At 40.2% G+C, this 20,104-nt stretch overlaps 1 protein-coding gene across 1 annotated transcript in view; it reads left to right on the top strand.

Moving 5' to 3' along the window:
- LOC146549087 (dolichyl-diphosphooligosaccharide--protein glycosyltransferase subunit STT3B) overlaps positions 1 to 20,104 on the top strand; it is a 103,034-nt gene that overhangs the window by 41,507 nt on the left and 41,423 nt on the right. The window contains exons 2-3 of the mRNA XM_085262199.1: positions 1,842 to 1,950; positions 11,963 to 12,250. Coding sequence (XP_085118325.1) covers positions 1,842 to 1,950; positions 11,963 to 12,250 — 397 coding nt within the window. The remainder of the gene's footprint in view (positions 1 to 1,841; positions 1,951 to 11,962; positions 12,251 to 20,104) is intronic.

Raw genomic sequence — 20,104 nt, 5'->3', positions numbered from 1 at the left:
AGACTGCTGCAGGAAACCATTATCCTTCCACAGGTTTACCTACGGAAACCTTGTTACGACTCCTATTTTCGTCTGGATTGATCTTGTTGTGCAGAGGCGCTCTTTCAGTCATTTCAGTTACAGAGGAACAAAATGGCGAGTGAGCCTGTGCTTCTAGGGAGGAAAGAGGTGCGCTCCATTCATAACACAAGACAACACGAGAACTTTCTAGCTAAAATTACAGCCGTCTTTGAAAAGACCAGTGTTTAAGGGTTTGTGCCTGTTCGCACTTGAAGAGTGGGGTATGCTGAAGGAAGAAAATGTAGTTGATTGGCTTCGCAGCTGTCGTTGCTCCCGAGACACCTGTGCTTTTTGTGTGTGTGCTTTTTGTGTGTGTGCTTGTTGTGTTTCACTGTTTCTGTTGACACTACTTTAAGGTCAGATGAATTTGATTATAATTGCCTCTTCCAGCAGCTTGCATGTTTCTCTTTTTACAGTTGGAGTATACACTGTTTGCAAATTTATATCAGATACAAGTTCAGTATTTAAGTCTTTTTAAGTGACTTTTAATCCCTGTTTTCTCATTAACGAGTGCCAGTAATAAGGAAGTGATTGCACTGTTGAGTCGGTATTATGGCCTATTATTGTTATTTGTAGCAGATTTAGATGCAGATAAACGTCTCACTGTTTTGCATTGTTAAAATGCCAAGCTTGCCTTCTACTTATACTCTTTTGATTTGTGTTTAAAAAAGAAAAAAAAACGCATGCAGCAGGAGCCTCTTTATAGCCTCTAAACTTTGGCATGTATATGCTGCTTTAAGATGCACATAAATGCAAATTTACAGCATCAGCTTGTTGAAACCCCTGAGCCTGCTATTGGTGCAGCAACGGCCACATGTGCATATTTGACTGAAAATAAACACAGAAAATCTGGTTTTAAAGCAAAACTGTCCCAACCAAGGCTTTGTATTGTTTAGTCTCATTTCAGTCTTGTTACTATAGCCTTTGTGTTTGTTGGCTTGTCATATTGTTAGACTTGATGCAATATGAATCAAAGAATTGCTCCAGAGCTTATTAGTCACACAGATGAGGCTGCTGTGTCCTCTGTGATATACATTTGTCTAATAATAGTCCTTTAGTGAGCTGCTGAGGTTTGCTATAGGATCTCTATAGATGAATTATGTTACATGAGCCTTTGAACATACTTGGCCTACATTAATGAGCTCGGTGGCAAAAGAAGCTGCCTCTGAAAATTTACTGAACACTTGCTTCGTTCTCTTTGGCAGCTTTCTTCTCAGCACTGTCAGCTCTTTGGTTCTGCTGCTTGACGCCGTTCCAACCCCCTTGGCTTACCACGGCTACAGTGTGAATCGAAGCCTGTTTGGAGTGATATTCCTTATATTTATTCTTAGTTTCCCCCCCTTTGGTCATTATTTCTCTGTTCTAATACCAGACCTATTTTACGTCTTTGTCAGCTCAGCCTAGTGGTTGAAATTGGAACTATTTGTACAATAAGCAGGCTTTTGTTCTGAAAATGCCACCGTATGTATGAAAGCCCTTCATCGCAACCTTTTTTCTTTTTTAAATCAGCGACTGACCTGAGCTGTTGGCGATAGCACAAAGGCTCACGTTGTGAATGGAAGCTTCATCTTCCATGTTTCAAAAAAGAAAAACTCAGCAGCTTATCCATTCGTACCGCCTTCAGAAAATCTGTAAATAATCTATTCGTTCCTAGAGATGAGTCTTTGTTGTTCCCCTTCTCAAAATTGGCCTACAAATGAAAATAGATCTTTATTCTATCTGTGTGGTTGTTTCTTTGCCTTACACGAAGTAATCCCTATTATTTTTCTGCATCTCTACAGGTTCAACTACAGATCAACACACCATCTCACCACCAATGGCTTCTATGAGTTCCTCAATTGGTTCGATGAAAGGGCGTGGTACCCCTTGGGGAGGATCGTGGGTGGCACAGTAAGTTTATCCTCAAAATGCAGCTCCATTTGTTACATATTTGTTCATCAATTTTCCATTTCCAGTTTAGAGAACTAGAGATTTAAATCTTGTTAATAAGGTGCCCATAAGAGCCACAAGTATCTCTACTGATCCGATTTCTAAATGGCCTATTCAGCTTTGGAGCTACAAAGCTGATGGAGCCTATCCCATCTTGCATACACATCTTGGGTACACACTGGATCTGTCAACAGCCCCCCCACACAGTCTCACATCCTCACCTACAGTCAATTTTGAATCATAATTTAACCTAAAAAGTATGGCTGTGGGGAAACTCCACACAGGAGTACCACAGGCTCACAAAATTTTAAGAAAATATGTTTTGTGATTAAAAAAAAAAAAAATAATAATAATAGAGAGAACCTGAGCAACACTGACTTGGATAATGACCTCTGTGTATGTGTATGGGGAACAGTCAGTGTTTAGAAAAACCATGGTGCCCTCAGCCTACATCAGAATCATAATACTCTGGATACTTTACCTTTTTGGGCCATTCTGTTAACCACAGATTGGTTGTGTGGGAAAATCTCAATAGATCAGCCCTTTCTGAAACACTCGAACCAACCTGGCTGACACCTACGACCGTATCCAATCCAGCATTACTTACATCGCCTTTCTTCCCTCATTCTGATGCTCGATTTGAACTTCAGCAGGCCTTATTGGTCATGTCTACATGCATAAATGCACTGAGTTGCTATCACGTGACTGGTTGATTACATATGTGTCTATGAAGTAGTTGTACAGCTCTACCCCAGTGAGAGTGTGTATCAGAAAAGACTAAAAAGCGATCATTATTTCCAACCACGACTTTTCCCAGCTGAAGGTCAATCATCTGCATATTGCTTTAGGTGTTTGATGTAAAACACAGAGGCAAGCGTTTACATTTCTGAAGGCCGAACATTTGCTGTGCTTGAAATTGACCCCAAGGATAACCTTTCTAAATAGTTGCCTTTTCCCCCTCAATTTTCTGTTGTTTTACTAAATCAGCTCAGACAAATGTTTCATCCTCTTTGTGTTTCCACCAAAGTGTTGCCTTGTCTCCGCATCTCTTTTATTTTAATGGCTGATTTAAATTCAGCCTGTAGTTTCCAGTTTGGTCACTTGAGCATTGAGGCACTACATTTTGCTGAATGTGTCTTGCAGTTTGTTTAATCAGACAGTGACCTCAAGTGTGAACGAGCTCGCTCTGCATCAGACTAAAAGGGGTTGAGATAAGTGTCAGCAACTAACGCTGAGGCCATGGCACTATATTAGATTGCTCCCTTTCAACTTGGGAGCAACTTTCTGGCCCATGTGTGACACAGTGAAGTTGTATTCATGAAGGAGAGTAAGATGAGCCTGATACTGAGAGTCAAATTGGTCCTGAAAGAATAGATTTACACTACTTTAATGAGTCTTCTAATATTAAGGATAAGGTTGAAGAAAGCTTTTAGTGTTTAGAGTCTGCCTTGCAAAAAATCTCAGGGCAACGGGACATAAGCTAGAGGAATTCTGCATCGTACATAGCCTGGAAATAGTACGCTTGATGCTGCAATGTCCTGATTTTTAAAAAGACTGAGATATATTTGCATTGCATGACCCTGACCTGGTTTGGTGGCAGAACACAGAGGCTCACACATAGGTCGACCAGCACATCGAGATGCCCATTTGATCCTGTCGGCACACAAGGTTCAATACAGGGATAAAAACAAACACAAGCTTACTACATACAAGAACAAAGAAGGCCTGCCTACATGCAGTGTGGAGAAGTATTTCGAGGGTACTAAAGTCAGGCTTGGCAGATCAAGGATGCCATAGAGCCCCATAAGCCTCCATCAAAGAGCATGGATTTAAGTCACAATCCAGGAACAACAGTTAACCGTTAACTTGACTGATTCCCCTCAGCTGCCGTGCCCTCCCCACTGACCAGCAACATGATTACGATAAAATATTGAACTTTTTCGGTGAAAAATGGGACATGATGATTCTACAAAATGTGTCTCCCATTTCCCCGATTCCCTCATCTCCCAGCCTCATCTTCTCACCCCTCTATCCTGTGAACAGTGACGTCTATGTGAGTTAAATACCTTTGGCCTTTCCATCTCCCTTTCCTCCTTAACGTCCCCACCTGCTGTTTGTTCTCTCAACCAAGCTTCATGGACATACTAGGGTTATACTCTGAGCTATAATTGCTCTAGCTAATGGTGCATCAGGACTACAGAATCTAGGTACTCAGTGCCAGATAAATGTGGAAATGAATTCTTACCTCGATTACTAGTTCAGGTAAAACGCTGAGCTAGAGCCTGACCCTTGGAGCCTGTAGTGCGACTCCTGTCTCTTTCCCTCTGATTAGGGAGTTCCTGCACATAGCCGATACAACGAGGCATGTTAATGCTGTGCATTTATTCACATTTCTGTTATTGTAGTACCAAACAACGTCTAGGGCTGGAGCTGGAAGACATTCTACATACTGATATTTGAATATAGTTTTCACTCCTGCACAAGCAATCCAAGGAATTATACATCCCAAACCTATCCATCAGGATTCATCTGTCATAAGTAATTACCATCAGATTCTGGTAATTGCACATGACAAGCCTAGCCTGTAATAATGGATGCTCTGCTTCTGTTTCAGTACATGGACGCTTGGGCTAAGCCGTGTACCCAGAGGGTGGAAGCTGAAACTCATGAAAATTAATTTAAGACTGTACGCCTTCCAGTTCAGATTACTCGTCTAATCATGACATTAACAAGATTCCCGGACTGTACATTGCATTATCTTCAGCATAAATATCAGTGCACACAGAGCTGAGGTTCTTCTTCTGCACATTTGGAATATATTGATGGCGTATGAGTCAAAACGGGAAATGATCGTAGAGTAATTCACACGCTGCAGTCTCCTTTCTGCTCAATGTAGTTTCACTGAAGATTCATTTCATTTTCCAGTTGGACATTACTTTAAATATTTTAATGTTCTCAGCAGACTAAAGCAATTTGCAAAGGGAGAACATACATGGGCTTGAGCAGTATCACAGCTGGAGATTAGAAGTTGGCAGACAGATGGTGCATTTCATGAGTGCTTTATAACTTCATTTCTGGTATACTTCTATTTGTCATTTGTTTTATTAATATTAGGCTTGTTCCAAATGTCGATGTTCCCCCATTAAACAAACAAACAAAACCCTAACATTTAAATCATAAGAATAGAATTAAGGTCAGTTTGATTTCTAACCGTTGTATTATGTAGGACATAAGTATGACAAATCTAGCCTAACTAAAACACACAGGCTCAAGCTGATACAAAATCCTGCCTGTGTTTCTGAACTTTTCTTGGAAGTGTTGTGCTGAGTGGTTATGAAGAGTCACTGCAGCCATTTCAGCAAGTATAATTTGTGGAGCGATTGTGCTGGGGCCTAAGGTATGTGTTGCACTGTCTGCAATTACAGAGGTCATGTAGTACTTGCGGCGTTATTATTTTGAGCATCGTCTGTAGATGATTTTTACTTCATACCTTTTTCTTCTTCTTTTATTTGACATTTTTAAAATGCCTGATTCTGGATCCCCAGGGATGATACTTATACCACTGGAATGAATTCACATAAAGCATGCTGGAACTAATATGCAGCTTCACAAGGTGCTTTGGCAACCAAATTAATTAATCTGACTGGAAGAAAAATGTTAAAGAGTAAAACATGCACTGCAGCGGAATGGCTGTGGCATCGCAAAAAGTGGAGATATTGTATTTCTTTTTTTTAATCATTGTCAACAAATCCCTTGAAAATGCAGAAATGGATAATGAATTCATCCTTCCAGCAAGATCTGTGTGTAAGCCAAGGCTTGATATAGCATATTTCTCTGTGCCATAGCGCTTCATTTGCCCCCAAACTGTGTCACTGTCAGTGAGCCACACTGTTGCACTACATAAATGACACGTTGCTTCCTCACCATGAACATTAGCATTGTGTTTTGTTTTAAGTCAGTCTCTTATGCATGGTCTTGCTGATGTAAATACTCACTAGCTTACCAGATGCATACTAATCCCCTGTTTGTTAAAATGCCCAGATATCCCAGGGCATCACTGTGGCTCCCTTTGAGATTTACATGCTCGGTCTACACAAAACAGTCCACTGTAACCCACAGTGGACTTTTGGAAAACGTTTAGTGGCAGATGGCAGGTGACATTTCCCCTTATAAGACACATCCATTTCTTTAGCAGATGGGTGGGTCATTTAATTGGCCACACTAAATGCAAATGTCTCCGTATCACATGTAAATGTGCAGAGTCTAGGAGTTGATGCGTAGGAATTGATGCATCTGATAGAACTATGGCCCTTTAGCAACTAGAAATATTTGACCTATTTTTTTTTTTTTTTTTTTATTACCAAAAAATAGATGAAGGAAAATGAAAAAACTAACTGGATCAGACTTTACAGGAATGCAAACAGCATAACAAGCATGATTATGACCTTTTCTCCAAAGTGTCTGAATAAGAGAGAGCAATCTGAAAGCTAAGGAAATGCAAATTTAAGCACATTTGAGATTGCATTAAAATAACTGAAAAATAACAAATTATTCTTGATTATTATTTTATTAGAGAGACAAATGGGTTCATTAAGGGCTGAGATTACATCAGGGATCGACTCTGAGCTGTTGCTTGCTTGCAGTGGTGATAGACAGATGAGGTCAGGCAGGAGTCTCTGTGGTCTGTGATGTTTGCAGATGACATTGGTATCTGTAGGGAGAGTGGGGAGCACTAAAAGTCGGCTGCAAACAGTGCCTTGCTCAAGGGCACAGCGATGGCAGTTGCTGGAGTAACAGAGAGGCGCTCGCTTATTTGGTGTGTAGGTTTATGGTGAAAATCCCACTTGTTTGCATGACTGAGCGAGATAATTTTATGAACACAGACAGGCTTCAGGGAAGGAGGGCATTTACTTTTACTCCCACACTGCTTTTGAAATCATAAAACGAATGTGTGAGAGCTCTTATTTGCATCAAGCCTATGCTTTTAAAACATGCAGGGGTGTGGACAAGTGCTGGGTTCATCTCAGACTGGTGCAGCGAGCCCGTAAATGCAATCAATGGCTGTTGTTTAGGAAACTTGGGAGCGGAGAATGTAATTCAGAATTTTGTGAATTACTAAGTTACACTCTGCCGTCATTTTAAACAGCCAGTCTGGGTTTGACGTTTTAACAATTATTCTGCTTGCTGTGACCTCTGACGCCAGGTAGGATTCACGAAAACACCTTTGCTAATGTTACATTTGCTCCGTTCGACCTACCTGGGCTCACCTTTCAGTATATACAGCTCACAGTCTCCTCCTCTTCTCATGAGCCTCACTGGCTCATTATCTTTCATCATATCTTTTCTTCTGCCTGCCTCTGCCTTTCACACATCTACTATGCTTCCAGTCTCATCCTTACACTCCCCTCCACCGCCCTTTATTCAAAATTAGACAGATGATCCTGACAGTCTGCATTAATTGTGTATGGTAGCATTAAGTCTCTAAGCACTGAGACGGGTCAGGCCGTTCGGAAGAAAGATGAGCCGATGTCAGTTAATGTGACAGTTGAGTGCCTTTATGCTCACGCCAGTCCAGCTGCCCTCTCCCTTTTTATTTCCCCCTTTTCACTCCCACCCAGCCTCCACTCCCCAGAGGATGACTGCCAGTTGCTCTTTCTCCTGTGCCACAGATAAGGAAGGAAGGCTTCTCTAATGTGACAGTCCAGAACAACAGCAGGCTGTCAATCCAATAAACCGCTCTTTGTTGCCGTAATGACAATGACTCAAGTGCGTTTCTGTAACGCCTTTTGACAGTTTTAGTTGATGCTGTTTTCAAAATGAGCAAGCCCCCTTGTGCTTTGTTGAATGCCAGTTTAGAGAAGTGTTGATTAAATTTATGTACAAAGATTTCTTTCAAGCCAGACCTCATTGCTAAATATCCTTGACTATGATGAACAGCTTTAGTCATATTTGAGGGGACCTGGGCCATACGACAGTTTAGAATGGGTAATAATGGACTGTTGTCAAATTCTCAGAGCTATGAGATGAGATGTGGTTGATTTACGCAGATGTAGATTAGCTGGTGTAGGTTGGACTTCTAGGCATTGGCTAATTAGAGACGTGAAGACCTAAGTTTATTAGCAGTAGCGTATGGAGTGGGCCTACAGTGGAAACGCATCAAGGACTACTCGCACGTTAAACATAACCTTTATTTTGCATCTTATTTCAGACGTCCACATTGCACTGCACAAAGCTCTAATTGGATCTGCTCTCATACAGATGAGACAAGGACATTAAGCCTCACCCACTCAGGCCCCATCTTTAATGGTTTTAATAATAACATTCTTGTTGACACCATGTGTGGCAAAACTTGACCCTCGATTTTTCTTTATGCAAGCAAAAATAATTCCTTTTTCCTTTTCATCCCAGTTTTCTAGTGTTTGAATCGACCAAAATGGAGAACAGAGAAAAGGAGATTCTGTGATTTATTAATGATATAATCAACAAATTGATAGCAGAAATAATTGTTCAGACCTTTAAGTGTGCCCAGTGTGATTCAAGGCCAATTCAGTTTAGTTCGATTTAATTTGGTTATTTGCAATTAGCATATTGGTTGAGCTGAATATTTATTTTCGTTGCTGCCCCTGTAATATGTAATAAACAGTGGTGGCTCTGTGGCAGTGCACGCTGGTGTTTGGTGCCTAAATGCCCATCAGTAACTCGTGTTCATCATTAATGGAGCTTGTTAATGGCCACATTACCTCCTGTTAAATCTCGCTGAAGTTTTGACCTAATGAAATGAGAAATGCAGTGCTGTGCAAAAGTCTTGAGCCCATACTCTTTTCTTTGTTTCCAAGGAGCCAGAGGCAATACTTCTGGGCTTTTTGAAGGGCCTTGTAAGTGACCATTTTTAGGGGAATGGGTTGTTTTTGACCTGTGAATCAGTGAAGCTTGAAAAGATACTTTACTCAAAGGATGAAACAGTGTTTTGTACATACACATAATTGACAACTTGGCAAAGAATCAATTTTAAATTGTATCTTTAGGGAGTTTGTTATTAACAGCCTTCTACAAAGGCTGCTATAAAGGGTGTCAGAGGACCTCGTGTCCTTGAAGTCATTGGTCTGTCTGATGTGCTTGTAGTAGTGGAACTCCCACAATTGGTCATGCCAGAGGCTGCTTCCCATAGTGAAATACCGAGGAAGGCTTGAAAGAATCGCTTTAGTTAAATATACAAAGAATCTACAAAATGCCAGAGATCACAGTTTGACAAGTATAAAATCACAGCACAAAAAAAGTATTTTCAAAGAGCTGTTAGTTGAAAGTTTGGCAGTCCAAAAAAAACTCTATGGCAGATGAACAGTATGTGAAAGACATGTCCTTAAGAAACGGGGCAAAAAATAATCCAGCAAAGACCTGACGCAGGACCTTTCACTGATCAATCTACCATTCAACGTAGCTTCATCTGAAATGGTCTTAAGTGGAAGGTCGGCTGTTAGTAAGTCATTCTTAAGGCAGGAAAGCGGGGAGAAAAGGCTGTGGTGTGCCAAATTACACAAGAACTAGATTGGTAACAGGTTTTATGAAGTGATGAATCCAAATTATTAGTATGTACAGAGAAGGTCAGGACTAACAAGGAATGTTTATAGCTGCCTATAAAACACGGTGGAGCTCTTCCATGGTCTTTAGCTGCAATTCAGCCAGTGATGTTGGATTTTTTTCAAAGTTAATGGAATTCTGAATGTAGAAAAGTATGATCAGATTTCAATCCACCATACAGTAGCACGTTGCCAATGCAGAAAAAAGCATACCTGGATAGACGAACACAAAATTGATTAGTATCAGTCATGGATTGGCCTCCCCAGAGCCTGAACAACATCATCATCATGACTGAATTGAACAAGGAAAATTATTCCTGAAGACTACTTAAAAAAATTACAAGAAAGCCTGTCAAAGAGTTTGGGCTGTGTTGAAGAATAAAGTTATTCATATTATACAATAAAGTTATCAGATATCGACTTTAAAGCTCGATTAAGTTGTACAAGCTCTATTTCCATGTGTGTTTGCGCATGTTACAATGGACCTATTTCCCATTTTCCTAGAAAAATATAAAGAAATAAGGGGTAGCTCAAGACTTTTATACAGTACTGTACTTTATAGCAGTTGAGATGATGTAGTATTAGATTAGTTAGACAAGCCTGGTCAGTAAGTAGTGTGGTCGCTGCTATCCATGATGGATAACAGTCAGTTCAGTGACCTCCTCTCCAACACAGCTTCAGAAGTGTACGGTTTACGGCCAATCACAGAGCCAGCCTTCATAATCAGTTTATCTAGTCTGTTGCTGTCATCAGCTCACTCTGCTCCCCCCAGCAGACCACAGCAAAGTACGCTGTACTTGCCACAATCGACTGACTGGACAATATCCATCATTTTGCTGCACATATTTAAGGATCTCAGCTTGTTTAGGTAATAGAACCTGCTCATTGGGTGAGGTAATAGAGCTTTCCTCCCTCTTTTATGCACAGGCTCTGTGTTGGCCTGTTGTTGATATGGATGCCCAGGTACTTGTACTCACCCTATATATCAACATCATGCCACAGAATAGATGTGGGTCATGTAACTGTCCTCTTTCTTCTCTAACTCTTCTAAGTTTTTCCTCTAATGTTTTTATATTACATTACATCCGAGTCCTGAAATGTTATTCACTTGTGACTGAAAAGCTAGTCACACAGCATTTCCAGAACAATCATTGCCCAGACAATTGACTATTGATTACACAAATGATTATATTTTTGTTTTTCTCCTGTGTAAATATTACAGAACATTCACTACAAATCAGTAAAAGTGACAGTTTTCCTAATTGAAAGCTGTTTCATTTTCCGATCAATACCTGATGATAACCTACACGTCAATTCTCCATATACCCGCTTAACAGCTGGTTCGCACAGCACACGGTCTATAAGATCGACTGTCGTGTGGCGTCTACGTGCGTTCGATGTGGTACGAGCCCACGTTAAATCTTCTCGCAAGCAGCTTAAAATTATTCACGAGTTACGCCTTCCATTTTCCCACAATTTGTCTGAACACACAGCAGACGGAGACGTAGATTTTTGTATGCAGCGCTTAATTAGTGAGAGAATGTGGAAAATGAACACATTAGAGCTGCGATTCACCTCAAGTCATTTAATCTTAAGAGAATTAGCAGCTTTCACTAATACAACGAGTATTCCCACGGCGAGAGGCTCGCACTGAGGGTCGGGGAGGGAGAGGTCACATTTGAACATCTGTTCAATGGGAGACGAGAAAAGCCTGATGCCACCGCCCGTCTATTGGAAGCTATTGGAACCATTTTTAATTTGGCTTCTGATGTTGATTTAATTTTAGTCTTTTGATCAAAATGTGCGTTGTTGGTTTTTTTTTTTTTTTTTTTTTTTTTTTTTTTTGTAACCTTATTTTTAAGTAAATCCTCTTAAGGGTTTTTAGGATACAGTTCTGACTGTCGTCGTTGCGTAAGGTCATCACGACTACAGGTGCTGCTCTCATCTGTCCCAAGGTTTACAGAAAAGCCAATCCATACCTCTCTACTCTCCAGTGATGGAACTAATCAACTCTCTGCACTTTACTTTTCCCTCTCTGTCAACATGGATAACATCAGAATAATGCAGCACATACCTGGTCGTTTCAGGAAAGGCAGTGAGCCTTTGTGAGAGAAATCTGTGTGTTACTCAAGAAATCTGCTTGAGGAAATTAAACCTCTGTTTAAAAAATGTTGGGAGGTTAAGTGTAGTTTTCTTTGGCGCTGGCTAAAATCTCTTTGGTAGGCGCCAAAAATGTGTAAAGGGGGAAAAATAGTCTGACTTAACAGTGTTCCTTTAACTTATGTTACTATAGATGTTGAGGCTTCTCTGTTCTGGTTTTATTTCCTCTTTGCGTTTCTCACAAACTCTTCTTCTGCCTTTTTTTTTTTTTTTTTTTTTTAAAAACCTTCCCTCAGGTGTACCCAGGGCTCATGGCGACTGCAGGCCTTATCCACTACGTGCTCAACATGCTCCACATCACCGTCCACATTCGTGATGTGTGCGTCTTTCTTGCGCCTGTGTTCAGCGGCCTGACCGCCATCTCCACCTTCCTGCTAACCCGGGAGCTGTGGAACCAGGGTGCCGGGCTGCTGGCAGCCTGCTTCATCGCCATCGTCCCCGGTTATATCTCTCGCTCCGTCGCCGGCTCCTTTGACAATGAGGGCATCGCCATCTTCGCCCTGCAGTTCACCTACTACCTCTGGGTAAGTTCAGACTTAAAAGTGCCGTAAGGAGGAATCCTATTGTATAGAGGAGACAGTTTAAACTTCTTTGTGAGGAATCAGATTCATGCTCACTCTTTTGGGAGGATTTTACCCACAAAAGTAGCCCCACTTTCAAATCTTACTTTTCATAGATGTTGAATTATTTATCCACAACCTTGAAAGGCATGCTAGGCTTCTTTGTGCACCACGTGAAGCCCCGGAAACGACATGCTGCACCATAAAACCTTCACAATATGATGACCTTTAAGAGTAGAATTGACAAGATCTCCCTTTTTAAAGGTTGAATATCTCCTCTCCCAATTTCCTTTCCTTTTTAAAAATGCATGAAATGAACGGAGTGTTTGTTCATAAAGTGGCTAACCTTGTTTTATTTAGTTTTCCCCCCCCCCTGCCTTCAACAATTTATTTATTTTATTTTTTTACTTCAATAAATGCGGCCTATCCTTGAGCTAACAAGGCAGATGAGAAGAGTCTTTTGTTTTGTTTTTTTAAAATACAGCCTGAATGTTTGCAGCAACTGCATTGCAACATATTTTCCACAGCAGGTGGAAGGAAGAAGCTTTTCAAGTTGAAAGATGCCTGAAACAGACTTTACTTTCAGTCTATCCACTCTTTCAGTTGCATCAGCAGCTGCCTTTCAGCCCTGCAGCTTTCTTACTAAGAATGCATCTCGTGTGCCTTTGTATACAAGCGTGTGTTTGTATTTGTCTGTGTGAAAATGAAGAGCTCTGCAAACAGTTTTTATCAGCATTCACTTCTTCCTTGTTATTGCCGTTGACCTTGACAAGTACTGCGGATTTTTTTTCCCTTCTGTATTGAGCTGAGTCTGTTCACTGACTTTTTCCCTGCTTTGCTTAAACTCATCCTAAGATAGAAAAAATTTAATATTTCCAGCTTATTGAAAATGGAAGTAATTGTGTCTTTCTCCATAACTGGGTTTCTCTTGACATTAAAGAGCTGAGCTGAGCTTCTATTGGCCACATAGAAATACAGCTTAAGAGCAGATGATGGAAGAAGTCCATGCAAAAATGATGTTTAAGTAGCAAAAGGTCAAAGGTGCTAACGGTGATGAGAGAGGAAGGGGAAAAAATGCAACAGACACGCCACAAAATTAAATTAAAGTCATGAAAGTGGCATTATGTAGTCCTTGCTATATGCTTCCAACATATCAGACTTGAAATGCATCCCTGTTAGTCATCATTCTGCTACGAGGAACATAAAATTCAGGGTCAGTCCAGTTTTCAGTGCCGAGTAGAGAATTATTGGAGAAGAGCTGCAGATTCTTTGAAAGTGTAAATATTACGGCCTTTCATTAGCACAAAGTGAGCATACAGTGCTTCCTGTTCATACAGTATTGTGCCATCCCACTGAGTCCATAAAATTATTTTCTATTAATGAAATCACTTCGTGTTCCTGTGGACTGCAGGGATAGAATATAAAGGCTGCAGACTACAGAGAAGCAGTTGCCCACCTCTGCAGTTAACCTGTGCTGAGCAGGTGTCAAATAAAAATGGCGGGGTATTTTCAGGGAGGACAAATTTAATATTGTAGATTTTATCAATATAAAAGGGATCACTGAAGACACGGAATTGATTGGAAGACAGTTTTAGCAGATAGCAACTCTTACAGGCCTCTGTTTCTGCCTCTGCTTGCAAATCTTTCTCTCAAATATGCATGGGGAAAGGGGAAATTGAACTTACCCTACTGCTTCCACAGGAACTAAGCGGTAAATAACAGGTTCTGCTTATCAAATACAGTCAGTGAGTGCTCATCAGCTGGTGTGAGCACCTCTATAAAAGCAGATGTTTTGGCAGTTTTTGTCAGATTTTTTGCAATGCTCAAAAACGGCAAAAAAAAAAAAAAAACCATATAAAAAACACCCAGGAGCTACATCTCAGACTCTGCAGGCTTGAGTTGTCATGTTAAATGTTAAAGTTCATCACAGTGCAGTCTTGAACTGTCATGTCGAACAAGTCATAGTTGTTCAGCCGCAAAAGAGTGAACAAGTATGGCTCGTTTCGATGGGTTGCCAGGTGATGTGAGACTGATAAAGACATACAGAAAATGATTACTTCAAGTTATTGTGGCTAAAGGTGGTTTTACAGGTTGCTGAATCATCGACGTTTTTCTTCGGCCTCCATCGACTACCACGAAAACTTGCTCCTTGATGAGTCTGTCATTTGAAAGCGTTTACCATGGCTGGCTGTAAACCTAAGCAGCTATAACGCACAGTGTTTGACAGCATCATTAGCCTTTATCCTTGAGTTTTTTAAACATAAATTAGACAGCATAAATGATAACAGTAATGTAATTACAATAGCATCCCAGGTTTAATTCATCGTTGGGATTCTCTGTGCATTTCCTTTGATTCTGCAGCACAGTTTACTTTGGCAAATGACACAGGGGTTTCTTTTTTTCTGCTTAGAAGCTTTGGTATTATCTAGAAAGATTACTACATGATAGAATGCTACAATCCTATTGGGGCCAGGGGACTTATGCATATAAGCCACATGTCTATTATTGACTGACTGTAGCTGCGTGATTGTAGGAAGATGTAATTCCTGGCTGGTTCACGTCCAGTATATGAGATTCACAGAAATGTGGCAGACAAATGTAACATATTTATATAACCAATTTATTTAGAAAACCCTATTTTTCATTATTTCGGTGATGTAATTCAACCGCATGCAACTGATTTAAAAAAAATGTCTCCATGGCTCAAAGCTGCATACAGCCTGCAGAAGTCACACAATTATGCAGATGCGAATTTGAATGCTGTACATCACTGCACATAAAGCGTTCAGGACAAATGTTCGGTCTCAGCTCACGCTGGCCTGAGTCAATTACTGCACAGCACAGTAGCAAGTTGAGAGGCTACTGTTAAACCTAACCACACACACAATAAGCGCAGAAGCATGTGTTCCTGAGCATTGCAGATATGTAACTGGTAAACATGTCAACTAAGGTTGTGGGTCGTTTTCACATTGGCTCTGTGTGCATGAAGGAGTTTTATTATTCTGTAAATGTGTTAAGTTATAATGGACACATTTTTAAGCCAGTTGACAATGTTGTACTTTTTTTAGAATCAATCAGTGAAATTAATGAATTCACACTTTATTTTGACAGATTGAACAGTAAGGGTTATTAAGCTTATGAGTAGCACCCTGCTTGATTTATAATCTCTTTACATGAGCTTGAATAAATTCATGTGGACAGACTGCATACCTTCAACATAATCAGCTTTTGCAGGTCCTAAACAGAAATAAGAACATTTCAGGTAAAGTTGCTGGATCTGCCATTCATAAGCAATTTCCATGTGCTTTAAATATGCATTGCATTGTTCTCCACTCAGTGCTGTAGTACGCCTGTATTCTCCTGATGGCAGAACCATTTGTGCCACAAAGTTTGGGCGAATAAGTCAGAATTGAGGTTGTTATATTCACACCAATGAGGCAGATGGTGCCTTTCTTTAAAATTAGTGGTGACAAAAGGTGCCATTACAGGTAATCTAAAAGCAGAGCAGGCAGCTTGTTAGGGGCCTAACTCTGTAGCCTTGTGCCAAATGTATATTACCTTAATGGAGTTTAAATGTAGATTTCCTTTTTATATACTGCAAGATGTTTGGTCATGCCAGCCAGCACTAACTTCAGAACAGTTGTAGCAAATGTTAAAATGACATCTGGAAGCCACTTTGAATTCCGTGTCCACCTTGAATACCGTGCGTCTACTAGAGAGTGAATGATGACATGTTTGTCGTCTGCAACTCGTGCACCCCAGATGGTGGACCTCAAAGAAGTATAATGGGAATGCCTGCTGAGCTGTTGGGTATTCAGCTGTCTGTGTTTGCAGTGGAGTGTAATATAGGCCCACGTTTTTGGTGTGTTTTTTCTTTTTCCTTTTCATGTCATTGTTTGCATGTTGAGTTTTAGAAGCATCTGGTCTTAACTGCAAGAGAGAACGATTCAACTTTTACTTTTGCTTTTTTTTTTTTTTTGATTGTCTCTTCGTGTTTACTGTTTGATTTATTCAGAATTTTTCACAGACCTCAACTGCAAAAGGCAACAGGCATCCAATGAAAGCAGACTTAAAAAGATAATACTATTTCAAAAAATGCCTCAAATTTATGTTATTACAAACATGGAGCTTTTTTCCCTTTCGTGTGATTAATTTGCTGAATAGTACCGAAACCTAGTGTTAGAAGGGCTAATGAAACTAGTGCTTGTAACCTTCCTCATACAAGGCCAGTTCAATTAGTGATGAGAAAGTGCTTTCACTGAACATGCCACAGCTAATCTTCAGCAGTAATGGTAGGACATTGTCTATTTATGCAGTTTTTAATTTTTACCTTCAAGGTTTGTGTTATACTCAAGTGGAAAAACATCTTGAGCCGTGGAGGCTTTTATCCAGGTAGAAGTAGCGATGCAGGTATTTCATCACACCGTGACTCAGTGCCGTGTGTCACAGTGTAAGAAGCCTGGCAGGGAAGTTGCCGCAGGCTTTGAAGGGACCTTTTATCCATCCGTGGATTTAGCCATCCAAGTTTATGTCACTTTGTCAAATCATGTATGGATGAATCTGTCCATGCGGTTTCAAGGTAGTATGGGTCACTATACTGGAGCGTGCTTGCGGACAGCTCTGTGGCCCTTTTTTGAACTCGCTCGCTGTCACTGATCTGGCAATGCTCCTACAGTTTAGTGTCCAGGTGGCTGCCTGAGCTCTGCTGTTGTGCCTACAATTTAAATCCCAATACAACACCCCTAGCTGTCTCTGTGTGTACCGGCTCAGCAGAGTGAAACTGAACTGATGATTGTTGCAAACACTGGGAGCGTTTACATCCTCAAACATGCAGTGAGTGTTGGTAAACCAAACATATTTGGGAGGTGTATGCACACATGTGTACAGGCTTTCGTGTGTATTTTAGAGATACAGCAGGTTACTGGCATTTCTTTCTCTTCTGTAATGTAAGGTCTGAATGCAGGCTATGGTTTTTTGGGACCAGCATATAACACCACACTCATAACATTTTCTCAAAAGTCAGAAGAGATTAAATTTGAACCGGGCGGTATATCCTCATATTATACTGTCGTCATGCATAATGTGATGGTGCTTTAAAAATCTAATGCCAGTGAATGGGAAAAACAAAAAAGGTCCCCTGGGGCTTTTCCAAGCTGCAAGCATAGATGGTTTAAAAGATGGACACGGTTACCAGGATGTCATCGTTTTTTAAAGTTGTGTTTTGAACCTTTGAGAACCTTTGGCGTTTGACCTTTGGCTGTTTCGCTTTTTAAAAACAAGAAGGAAAATATGTGACGAGCAGGGGTTATGAAACGACATGTGAAACCAGTGATCCTCCATTTTGAAAGTAAAGTAAAAAGTAAGGTAACATTTTATTTGTATAGCACCTTTCAAGATGAAAAACACAAAGTGTAGAACAAAATGAACTAAAAGCAAGTTTAAAAACACAAGTTTTTAGCTTTTTAAGAAAAATTTTTTTTTAAAAGAGACCACTGAGTCCACAGATCTCAAGCTCAAAGGGAGAGAGTTCCAGAGTCTGGGGGCCACAGTTACCTTTCGTTTTCAGCCTTGTGTGATGGACAACCAGCAAGCCCCGATCACATGACCTCAGGGACCTGTTGAGGAACACAGTATAACAAAGCTATATAGTGCTGCAGAGTTTACGATTACGGGAGGTCATTCACAGGAGATCTGAGTCATAAACTCTTTTGTGATGAATTTTTTGTTAAAGCTTTTAGCCATTAGATGGTGGCTGTTATGATAAATACTATTATAATATAATAATAAGACTTGAATATTTCTAATGGCCTTTTGGACCACGTAGACGTCAACTTTAGTTTTCTGAAATTAACCAAGTCCCCGTCCCCAGTAATTTGGTGGTAGCTTGATCCCCAGCTCCTGTATCTAAGTAAGAGTAATATAACACTATATAAATTAGTCCATCAACCATGTGCTAAAGTAGGGGAGAGTGGCGCACTAACTAACCTTCCAACCTTACCTCATAGTGTAGTTAGATCGGTTACATGAGTTAGACAATAAAACACAGTTAGGTGGCATGATGTGTTGAACACATCGCTAAACAGCAAGATGTGTATAGGTTCTAACTAGGGCTGTGCAATATGACCAAAATCTCATATTCCGATATAAGAATTCTATCGTCCCGATAACGATATAAATCACAAAAATGTAACATTTTCTGTAAATTCTGTGAATCTCGGGCAGCTCGACTTGCGGGAAGTGTTTCCAGCTGCGCGTCATGTAGCTGGAGTCGAGTGTTTTAACCGATGCATGAAACTACACATTTTTAGACATAAGTTGTAAAGGCCGCCGTTTTCTTTGAGTATTTATTACACGGCGTGCTGCGGGGAAAAGCCTGTTCTAACGTTTGAGTCTAAGGTTTAATTTTTAGCACCTGGCAGCTCTCCTTTTTTTTGTTTTTTTTGTTTTTTTTTTAAACTTCTCATCCGTAAATAATCTGCTCTTTCACGTGATTCAGTTTATTTTGAAAAGTCTCAACAGGATCTTGAGCTTTATTGTGAAAGGTTTACGTGGAACATAAACAAGCGGACACACGATGGTGTTACCATCGTTGTCGCTAACCACAATGCATAAAAACAGGCGCTTGTCCGTCCATAGTGTGGTTATATTAAATATAAGAGAAAGAGAGAACTTTAAGAAATGAATATAGCCACTACAGTGACCATCAAAACGATTAAAAAAATATTGCCGCAAACAGTTTATTTTGCGACACCACGAAACAAACGATAGCGTAAAATGCAACGATAGACGTTTTTATATCGTCATCAGATATATATCGTTATATCGAACAGCCCTAGTTCTAACCTGTCTGAAGACCTGCTTGTCAAGTTGACTGGTGATTGTAAAGTGTCTGGTGGTTATCTGTCTCCCTGTCTTAGTCCGTTTGAAAACATAAATAAATAATAAACCCAACACCCACAAACAGTGTGCCCCTATGAGAAAGTGGAGCCAACGGTGAGACAATCTCAATGCATGAAAAATGTGAAATTCTTTGAATTCCACAGGAATAAACTGGTACCAGCTAAATGTTGAATAGCTGCGTCATAGTGCCATCTTAGGGGTAAGAGGTTAATTCCTCGACCTGCGCAGTGCTGTGCGTTTTTTTTTTTTTTTTTTTTCCCTGTCATATTTAATACTTTTAAGACTTTCTTTGATCATCTTGTTATTTGTTAGGAAACTCCCTCAGTAGCATTGTTAATGCATGCTCCAAAGTCTTGACGGTGGAGCAGAAAGGTGTTTAAAAAATGGCAAAAACATCCTGACCATGTTTTGTTATTTATGTTCAGGAAGGTTGCGCTCAGGTCGCTGCTACATTTTACCCCAGTGTATAACAAATAGATACTTCATTGCCTAAGACTAAGGTTATTTAGATTACCTTGTTTTGATTGTTCTTTGTTGTTCACATATCTACTTATTTTTTATGAATTTTGTTGTTTATCGCTATTTATTTGTCGACCTCATTAGAGATGGGAATCTGTTCTCGATTCCCAAGAATTCAGTTCCTTGGAATTGTTAGTCAGTGTATGCATTCCATTTGTACTGGCGCAACAATCAGTAGATTTCAGTTCGTCTGGCGGAAGAGGAAAATGGAGGCGCAGTCTTCTGTCTACAGCAGGGATATGGACATTTTATTTATATTTTATTGCTCAAAAGGACAGCAGCACTATGGTAAAGTGCAAATTGCATCCAGGACAGAACTGCATTAGACTGCTAACACAACTTTGGCTCTTTGAATGCAGACCCCAGCTCAGCAGACCTTCAACAGATAACTAAATCAGT

This window comes from Mchenga conophoros, linkage group LG22 (assembly GCF_057382185.1).
Source record: "Mchenga conophoros isolate Kocher_MC1m ecotype Shallow Benthic linkage group LG22, M_conophoros_male_GT1.1, whole genome shotgun sequence".
Lineage (NCBI taxonomy): Eukaryota > Metazoa > Chordata > Actinopteri > Cichliformes > Cichlidae > Mchenga > Mchenga conophoros.
The sequence above is the reverse complement of the archived record's forward strand: the minus strand, read 5'-3'. Positions and strand labels throughout refer to the sequence as shown.